The sequence below is a fragment of the Engystomops pustulosus genome, chromosome 2 (genome assembly GCF_040894005.1).
Source record: "Engystomops pustulosus chromosome 2, aEngPut4.maternal, whole genome shotgun sequence".
NCBI classification, from domain to species: Eukaryota; Metazoa; Chordata; class Amphibia; order Anura; family Leptodactylidae; genus Engystomops; species Engystomops pustulosus.
The window spans coordinates 112563412-112573932 of NC_092412.1; the positions used below are offsets into that span (position 1 = coordinate 112563412).

At 37.6% G+C, this 10521-nt stretch overlaps 1 protein-coding gene across 1 annotated transcript in view; it reads left to right on the forward strand.

Moving 5' to 3' along the window:
* The window catches only part of ZPLD1 (zona pellucida like domain containing 1), a 120257-nt gene extending 115243 nt beyond the window's left edge, over window positions 1-5014 (forward strand). Inside the window, exon 11 of the mRNA XM_072133067.1 lies at window positions 3592-5014. Coding sequence (XP_071989168.1) covers window positions 3592-3767 — 176 coding nt within the window. The 3' untranslated portion in view covers window positions 3768-5014. The remainder of the gene's footprint in view (window positions 1-3591) is intronic.
* Window positions 5015-10521: the final 5507 nt, after the last annotated feature.

Below are 10521 nucleotides of genomic sequence, written 5' to 3' on the forward strand. Positions count from 1 at the left end.
CTTGGAGGTTCTTGCCTGCCCTGCCGCTAGCGTCTTGTCAGAGCGGGTTTTCAGTGCAGCTGGTGGCATCATCACTGATAAGCGTACACGCCTGTCGACTGACAGCTCTGACAGGCTGACGCTTATCAAGATGAATAAAGCATGGATTTCTCCTAATTTCAAATCTCCAGCAGGTGAAGGAAGCTCAACCTGAATAATTTATCCACTCCTCCTCCTCCTCATTTTCCTCCTTCTCCTCCTCTTTCTACAGTAAAGCAGAGGAAACTGGCTGTTTTTTGACAGGGCCCACTGGCTCTAGCTATAGTACTTTATGCATTTAATTTTTCTGGAGGGCCACCGACACGATCCTCTGTTTTAAACAATTTTTGGGAGTGCCACATACAGGCACTCAATCTATTCAATTTTTCTGGAGGGCCACCTTTCCGGTCCTCTGTTTTAAACAATTTTTTGGGACTGCCACATACAGGCACTCAATCTATTCCATTTTTCTGGAGGGCCACCTACCTGCTCCTCTGGTTTAAAAACTTTTTTGGACTGCCACATACAGGCACTCAATCTATTCCATTTTTCTGGAGGGCCACCTACCTGCTCCTCTGGTTTAAAAACTTTTTTGGACTGCCACATACAGGCACTCAATCTATTCCATTTTTCTGGAGGGCCACCTACCTGCTCCTCTGGTTTGAAAAATTTTTTGGACTGCCACATACAGGCACTCAATCTATTCCATTTTTCTGGAGGGCCACCTACCTGCTCCTCTGGTTTGAAAAATTTTTTGGACTGCCACATACAGGCACTATCCAAATTGAATTGTCTCCATAGCAGCCTCCACACGTTGTCTCCATTGCTACCTCCAAAAGTCGTCCATATAGCTGCCTCCATACATCGTCCCTTTATCAAACGAGGTTTGTCAGGTCGAAATTTGGGTTGTTTTCATGGATTCCACATCAAAGTTGTTAACTTTGTCGCCACCCTGCTGTGTTATCCACAAAATACACTGGCAAACTTTTACCATTTACGGATATTATTTCAGCGCTTCTTGCGCATCTGTTTACATTCCCCTCACCCGCCATATCCTAAACTTATAAGAACGCTACTACACTTGATCTTATACAAAAGGTTCTTAGAAGTGCTGTTTGGGGAGTAGCCTAGAGACAGGGGCTTGGATTGGCGAAAGCTCGCCTAGCAGCGGAGCGCCAGCTCCATGCGCATCATGCGCTTCTTGCGCATCTGTTTACATTCCCCTCACCCGCCATATCCCAAACTTATAAGAACGCTACTACACTTAACTTGGTGCAGGCTGGGACCGAGTCTGACCCTGGGGCTGATCATATACTGCCGACGCAGAGGATTGCGGGGCCTACCTCGGTCCAGGTCTCAAAGGCCTACTATACCTCCAAATCCTCCCACCCCTCCTCCACCTCCTCCTCCTCCGAATTACCATCCGTGGGCATGGCGCCATCAGTCGGTAGCTCTAGGCACAGCAGCAGTGCCATTGCTAAGCGACAGCAGGCGGTGCTCAAACTGCTGAGCCTAGGTGATAAAAGGCACACCGCCCAAGAGCTATTGCAGGGCATTCCACATCAAACTTGTTAACTTTGTCGCCACCCTGCTGTGTAAGCCACAAAATATACTGGAAAACTTTTTTCATTTACGGATATTATTTCAGCGCTTCTTGCGCAGATGTTTACATTCCCCTCACCCGCCATATCCCAAACTTATAAGAACGCTACTACACTTGATCTTATCCGAAAGGTTCTTAGAAGTGCTGTTTGGGGAGTAGCCTAGAGACAGGGGCTTGGATTGGCGAAAGCTCGCCTGGCAGCGGAGCGCCAGCTCCATGCCAAGAACCAACTAACATAGTTTTAACTGCAGCACCTTTAATCTACTACTAGTTCACTGCCTCCATACATCGTCCCCTTATCAAACGAGCTGTGTCAGGCAGAATTTTGGATTGTTTTCATGGCTTCCATGTTAACTTTGTCGCCACCCTGCTGTGTAATCCACAAAATATACTGGCAAACTTTTATCATGTACCAATATTATTTGAGCGCTTCTTGCTCACCTCCTTTGGTTCCTCTCTGCTACCCATTGGTTTGAAGCCTGAGTCCATTTAGGGTATGTCGCCATGCCACTCTCTAGCCTTCCGCTGCTGCCGCTGCCTCTGCATGCCGTCCCCTATAGTGTCAGGGTCAATTATTGGATGTTTTAGATGCTATCTAGCTTCATTCTGTCACTCTGTCATGGCCATGCTGTTGCCCATAATTTTGGCATAATGGTGCATTTAAGCAGCCTCAGAGGCATCCATGCATGCTGCCCCTGCTGTTTCCTGTCCATTTCCGTGGTGTTTCCATCCTTTTCTGAGGTTCCCAGGTGTTTGGCCAAGCTTCCCTGTGCAGAGCCTTGGTCCCCTTGAAAAATGCTCGAGTCTCCCATTGACTTCAATGGGGCTCGTTACTCGAAACGAGCACTCGAGCATCGGGAAAAGTTCGTCTCGAATAACGAGTACCCGAGCATTTTAGTGCTCGCTCATCTCTAGTGATCATCACTTCAGATGCCTCTTTCTTGGGTTCTCTGGTATGGTTTTGTAAGATTAAAAATACCAATCTAACCTTTCAAATCACATAAAATTTGTGGTTCATTTGAGTCTTTGAGTCTTTTTGGGCCTTTTGCACAACATGCACAAGATCGAGGCAACAGGGCCTTGGTCAGCCCTAAAAAAACACAGGTTAAATATGAAAGCTGACCTGGGGAACATTTTAATTCCAATGTGTGAGTACTGCGTTGGATGTGCATTGGGTGTGCAGAATGCATCATTCTCAATACTTTGGCCCCATAGTTGGGAATGTGAGATGTAGATGACTGTGCATCTCACAGTCCTGTAGATCACAGAGCCACATATCTAATGCAATTTGAAAGATAAGATTCTTATCTTTAATATTGCTGCATCTAGTTAAAATAGAGATAAAAGTCTTCAACCTCTAAAAGTGACCATTTGCATATGACTTTGGAGGTGATTTATTTTATTGGTAAACTGAGAAGATGTAAAAGAAAATCCAAATTCTAGAAGGCCTGAGGTTGCTGGTAGCTTAGTCATGTAAAAACTGGTGAGTAGGGATGAGTGGACTCACTTAAGTTTGGGTCCAGGCAAATGTAAAAATTCTGTTCAGCCTGGACCGGCACCGCAACCACAGTAACACCTATGGTTGCTGGTGTTAATTGATTAAATGTATCTGGCAAAGACGCAGGGTTCAGTTAAATCAATGCGGTGTATGCATGCCTGTACTAATGTAAATCGCACTTCACTCTGCCATTATGGGGAGGATTGGTGCTCCCCATGATGTCATTGGAAAGTGCTGATTTTTTCCCAGTAGTATAATTTTATTTTATTTCATTCCTGTCTATTTTTATTTTTTAGAAAATAATTTAAAAATGATGGCAAAGGAATGCAATCTAAAAAAATAACAAATCATCTTAATCAATATTTTGTATTTCTGTGTTCTATTTGAACAGAGTATATGTATATGTAATGTGTTGACTAAGTCAGGTACCTAGATACATCCATTGATTACAGTAATCTCTTTTTTCTTGCAGCTCAGCCCCATAATACACAATTTCAGATGAACTCAATCACCAGTGCACTTATCTCAGGAGTTGTAATTCTCGGTGTCACTAGCATCTGCTTCTTTATAATCTCCCTTGCACTTTTAAACAGAAATAAGAAAAACAGTTTGGTTTTATGTGGAATCAGAAACCCAGCTTTCAATTAATGAAAACTTGCACTCTTTTTGATTTTTTATTTTAACCTCATTGTTCTGTTTATGTACAGTATGTGAATGATGCCGCCCTAATATTTTTATTTTAGCATGTGCACTATAATATATTGATGAACACCATGGATGAAATTCAGATTTAACGCTCAGTTTATGTACCATTTATTGTGTGATAGCACCAGTTAAAAGTATTTTATATTTGATAGGTTGCGATACTATATGTAGTTATTAATTCACTATGATGATATATTTGTATCATAGTTTCATCTTAATGAGTTAGATTTGTACCATATGATATCACTTTCTTATTGTCAAGAGAATTTTTTTCAGGAAGTATTTTTTTTTACATTTAATATCAACATTTGACCACTGTAGTTTTAAGATCTTAAGGTCTTACATAGGCTAATTGACAAAGATCAATAGTTAGAATAATTATAATGGGGTAAATGTGTAATAGATCTAGTGCAAAAGATAAATGGAGGGTTTTGCCAAAACAAGTAATCAGATAGCTGTCTCCATTTTCCAAACTAGGAATTATAATGTATGTAACCTGATTGAACACCATTATACTGTTGTTATGTTCTCCACCAGTTAAGCCACTATGTGCATCTATAAAAAAACTCACCAAAGTCATATACAAATGAGCTGAAAAGTGCTGATCAGAGCCTGAGATGAGTCACTGTTAGAGGCCATGCTCAGTATAATTTTGGTATTTCTAGCTCTCATAATATATTCCCATTTGTTTTTTTACATATATTATATTATACCCATAGAACAAAGCATTAATACAAGGCTCTATTTTTGTTGCACTGATTCTATATAGAATCCTATATATAGTGAATACATAAATATATAGATACATTTATAGCAGATTTTTTGACTCATCACATGATGGAACAGATTTCTTTTTCTACACCAAATTTCACAGAGCCTGGTGTCAACAGTAAGTGCCCAAAAATACAAGTTAGGCTCAGTACATATCTGTGCCAGGGGTTTCCATTCCACTCTCCATTTTAGGAGAGTATAACAGAAACTAACAACAGTAGGGAGTGGAAAGCCTCTGATCACCTTCCATTCCCCATTGACTTCCATGTACGGAAGGTTGTCTTTTGTCAAAGTCCCAATACAACAGCGACAAGTGTGAACTGAGTTTTATTGTGCAAAGGATGTACAAATAGCTTTATCTATGTTGGTCTATATATGTGATAAAACTAATAATTAATATTGCTACATAACTAAGAAAATAATGATGTTTGTGACGATTTTCTAGCATATGTTTTGTTTAATTAAGTGGCTTTTCTGTATTAATAGCAAAATATACTATTTCAACTTCAGAATTCACATAACAATGCCTATTAAATAAATGTGTTCATTGAGTTTGATTTTATTAAGTAAACCGAGAAGTTACCATTTATTTTATTTATTCATTCCTTTATGTCTGAGTACACATTTATGCTATTTTCCACTGGTATCTTTAGAAATATGAAGTAAACTTTCATTTAATTAATTTCTGGTTGTTGTGCTTTCTGCTTGGTCTGCCTTTTTTCTATATACCCTTGTGAACATGATAAGGCTAAAGATCACATTTGACTTTCTTCCTTTTTTTGATGTATGATCCCACATACTACATTTTGATTGAATTGATTTTAGAAGGCCCAAACTCTTTATTTACAAAAAGCTAAACATTACTTTAGAAAGTCATTTAACAGATCTGATAAAGAGTCTAGCTGTCAGCACTACCTATTTAATCTAAAACTTGACTAAGGTTAAGACGGATACAATCTTGAGTAATCTCTTTATAGGATTATATGCAACATTCAGTGAATGCTGTGTGACCCTTTTCACCTTTCCAATCACCAAAAATTTACAAACTTTACAGAATGGATATGACCTGATAAGAATTTTCTGTCTAGTTATTAGGCATTTGCCTCGGTAAAAGTTGTTCCTGAGCTTGCCATAGTCAACTAGCCCAGACAAAGTTAGAAATTTAGCACATTTTTATTCCTGCTCACAAGTATAAGGTGATACGTTTGTACAGGCGGTCCCCAACTTAAGGACACCTGACTTACAGACGACCCCTAGTTATAGACAGACTACTCTGGCCACTCTGATCTCTGGTGAAGTTCTCAGGATGAAGTTATATTAAAAATTCTTGTTCCCATGACCGTAAAAAATGTGGAAAATCCAATTGTCACTTGGACACAAAAATGTAGTCTGGAGTTACATTTATAAAATATACCAGTTCCAATTTACATACAAATTCAACTTAAAAATAAACCTAAAGAACCTGTTTTGTACATAACCTGGGGACTGCCTGTATTTATCTGCATATATTACATTAGTACACTGAGTATAGCAAGGTATTAGAGAAGCGATTAAAGATCTCTACATGAAATCCCCTAGTGAGACTAATTAAAAAAAACTATGCTTGTAAAATAAAACATCCAAAAACAGAACCACTAAATTGAAAATAAGGTGTCACATAACCCACATGAACAATGTAAAAAAATGTCACAAACGTAAGCACAAGCACAATTATATAAACTATAGAATTTTTTTCCACACCTAGTAGAAAACTTTCATCTCACTGATAGGGAGCCTTAATATGACCTAGCTAATACTGCAAAACCTATTTACATATTCAGTATTCTACTTTTAATCAGTCAATATACGAGTGGATTTGCTTGCACACACTGAGGGCTCTAAAAGCTATAAATACAAGAACTTTCATATATTTTCAAAAGACTTCATTCTTTGAATCTTGCATAATAATATGAAATGATGACAAATCTAAAAAAAAGATTTTTTTCTCTGATCACTTTCAAATAGCACTAAATACAACAACTTATGCCTGCTGGCGAGCATTGAAAATCTTGATGAAAGCATTGGAGTAGACCAAATAGCTAACAACAAAGAAAAAGGGATATACAGTATATCCCAAAGGACATAAAAAATAATTGGATCAAGAACATTTTAACAAATAAATGCTTTTTGTGTTGATCATCTTTCTTCTTTCGGTGTCCAGTTTTAGTTAGCTGAGAGGTCTTTCACTTTCTCTGCTGTTATATGAATTGTATTAAAAATTATAATAAATTAAATTAAATTATGATAATAAAATAGATAAGCCATAACTTGACTACAGAAGCTGTAAACTTTTTTTTTCTGTTTTGAGTAAGATCAAAACTGATCAAGAACATTTACAATGATTGCTCCAAAGAGCATTTTGGTGATGGAAATCTCTTTTTAAAATCTAAATTTCCTAAAAGTTCTTAGTAATATATCTAAAAAATGAGTAGAAACAACACTTTATGTAGGTGCGAAAATGTATCTTTAAGTGCAGTTGACATTGTGTCATAATGATAAATAAAAAGCAAAAGAGGTATGTATAGGTAAATAGTAATTTTCTTTTTATTTTACAGAAATGTTTAAAATGGAAATCTCAGTATTTTTCAATAACCCCCAAAGTAATGGAGATTAGTTACTTTAAGAGGCAGGAGGGGAATCCGCACTTTAGCATCTCTTCTTTTACCAACCTTACCAACATGTGATGTATCCGTCTGTATCTGTCACCCATGGAGAGGCCTCATGTGCTGAGCCCTCTCCATAAAGGTGGGCATTTGCTGTATATTGCAGCAAACACCCACCGGTAACACCCATGGTTGATGCTGGCACCCATGATTTATGCTGGCAGCCAGAGGCATTTATATCCCGGTGGCACGTGGGTACCACCATATTAAATTTGATTGCCGCCCCCTGTTAAACCATTGAGGAGGTTTTTTTACAGCCTCGAGTCACACAAATACCTGTTGTCTGATTTTAACTCATGTATTACAATGTGCGATTTACACATTGTAATAGATGATGTGTAAAATCCCTGAAGTATGTCAGTATATTGTAGGATCAATCAAGACAACCTTGGTTTAAATTCCACTAGGAGACCTGAAAAATAGTAAAAAAAAAAATACAAAAAAGTAAAAAAAATTATTTAAAAAAACTCAAAAATTTTAATCACTCCTCTTTATCTAGAACTGACATGAATATAAATAAAAATTAAAAATCATAAACATGTTAGGTATTGCCATGTAACCCTGCAACATAAAATAGTTCCCAAAAAATGATGAAAAGACAGTACAGTCCTTAAAATGGTAGCAATGAAAACATATTCAAAACTCACAAAAAATGATACCACCCACAGTAGGTTTTAATTTTAGTAAATGTATGAAAACATTATAAAACCTTATTAAAATTTGGTATCCCTGTGATCTTACCAACCCAAAGAATAAAGGTGAAATGCCATTGGGGTGCACAGTGAAAGCCTTAAAAGCCTAAGCCACAAGAAAACGACGCAAATGCATTTTTCAGTGCATTTGGAATGTTTTTCCCGCTTCCCAGTACAATCCATGGAATATATACTTTACATGGAAAAATAAAAAAGTTATGGATTTTTAAAGGTAGGGAGTGAAAAATGTTAATTCAAAAATGAAAAAAGGCCTGATCGTTAAATCACTTTAGGATTATGGTTCTGTGTGCTATAGAACTGGAGATACATGCAGTTGAATACATAGTCAAAAATTGGATCTTTATCTGCAGCTCACATTCCCAACTATGGCCACTTTACTTAAAGTTTTCATCAAAGTGAAGCCCTATGGTTCAGATATTTCTTTTACATCATCAGCTGCTGTTCCTGTCCATAAATTGACTGCAGATGAAGGGTCTTGCGACCTCTAACTTCCCATGACAATTCAGGGCCATATAACAGTATTCATGAGTACAATTTTAGGGTACTGGTTGGGAGATTGGTCATGGACAATTAGAGATCATATGACCCTCCATCTCCTGCTATTTTATGGACAGAATTGACAACTGAGGCAAACAACATTTCTGAACCAGGGGATTTACTTTACAGTTCAAGTGGTGCAGAACTTTAATAGATGTATACTAGTAAGTTTCTTTAAATCCTTCCCCACATACATTACAGAAAAATTAAGTAACATGGCCACCCCATTTAACTGTAATACATTTGTAGGTGTATTCTCTGTACCCCAGCTGTCCATTGTTTCTAGGGGGCTGTAGCACAGGGGTGAGTTTTGAGGTCATAGCGATAGTAAATAAACTGAAGTTAATTGAAAAAGCAATCAGTGGTGGTGCTAGGGCTTTATTTTAAGGATAGGCCATTAAAAAGGCCATTAAAAAGTTTTTTAAAACCCTTTAAACTAACTGATATTATGTCTATGATTGGCTTGCCTTATCCAGTTATTTAATGCCCATTCATCAATTTCTACTTTTACAGCTAATTAATGTATTTTTTGCACAATAATACGCACTTTTTAGCAAGATTTTTCCTGCGTCTTATAGAGTGAAGGGCGGGAGGATCCAGCACTGCCAAACCCTCCTGACAGCTGTAATGCAGATCGGATGATGCCCTGATATAGAGCTGCACCCATCTCCCGGAGAGGAGAGCCTCCGCACTGCTCTCCCGAGTGTCGTATAGGACCTGCCGTGATGTCAGAATCATGTGACTGATCGCAAGATTCTTACATTACCACATACTGCTGAGAATGAGGACATGCTGTGCTGGGACAGGGTAATAGGAAGGGTTCTGTGTGTGTCTTCGTGTGTATATTAGAGCTTTGTGTGTCTTCATGTGTATAGTAAAGCTGTGTGTGTAACTGTATGGATGAAGCAGAGCTGTGTGTGTAACTGTATAGATGAAGCAGAGCTGTATATGTGAACTGTATGGATGAAGCAGAGCTCTGTGTGTGAACTGTAAGGATGAAGCAGAGCTGTGTGTGAAACTGTATGGATGAAGCAGAGCTCTGTGTGTGAACTGTAAGGATGAAGCAGAGCTGTGTGTGAAACTGTATGGCTGAAGCAGAGCTGTGTGTGTATCTGTATGGATGAAGCAGAGCTGTGGGTGTAAATGTATGGATGTAGAAGAGCTGTGTGTACGACCAACAGGGAAATTTTAATTGGTGTAAAATATATTTTTCCTTTTTTGGAAGCCTAAATCTGGGGTGTGCGTCCTATAGTAAGAAGCATCTTATAGTTCCAAAAATACGGTAAGTAAACAAGACAAGATTCATCCAAGATAGATTTTAAAAATTTAAAACCTTTTGTACAAAAAATAGATATTGCCTTTCCCTCTGTGAACTGGAAAATATGTGTGGTGAATTATGTGCAATGCTCTACCAAACTTTTGGCTTCATTGTAAGCTTTGGCTAAATTATAACCCCTTTAAATAGTAGTCCATAAATAATCATATCTATAGTTCAAGCCCCTAGACAATTGCTCCTAGTAGCATGGTTAGAACAAGAATTTTTTTTTTTAATTTAATGCCTAATTATTAAAAAAAAATACTTATAAAACAACGTTGTTCTGACCTTTAGAAAAAAAAACCTGTTCTGTATTAAATTAACAAAACTTTGTTTGGGTCTCATAAACCTTAATACTCTGTACCTGAACTGGTTAAGCATAACATTAAGGTGCCTCTGAATGTTTAATGAAACATAATCTGTAAAAAAGAACTTTGTTATGATTTACGTAGTTTATTTATGTGTAATTCTTTTCTTAAATGCCCTATTATAAGCCCTGAAATGATATCTCTTGCATCCTACTCATTGTAGATAATAATGGAGTGAATCTCCTTGTGTAAACTCTTCTCTTCTCTCAGGTTACAAGGTCAGGAAGTATATGTGTACTTTGTCATTATTCTATCAATTCATAAATTTGAAGTCATTGTCACAATTATGTT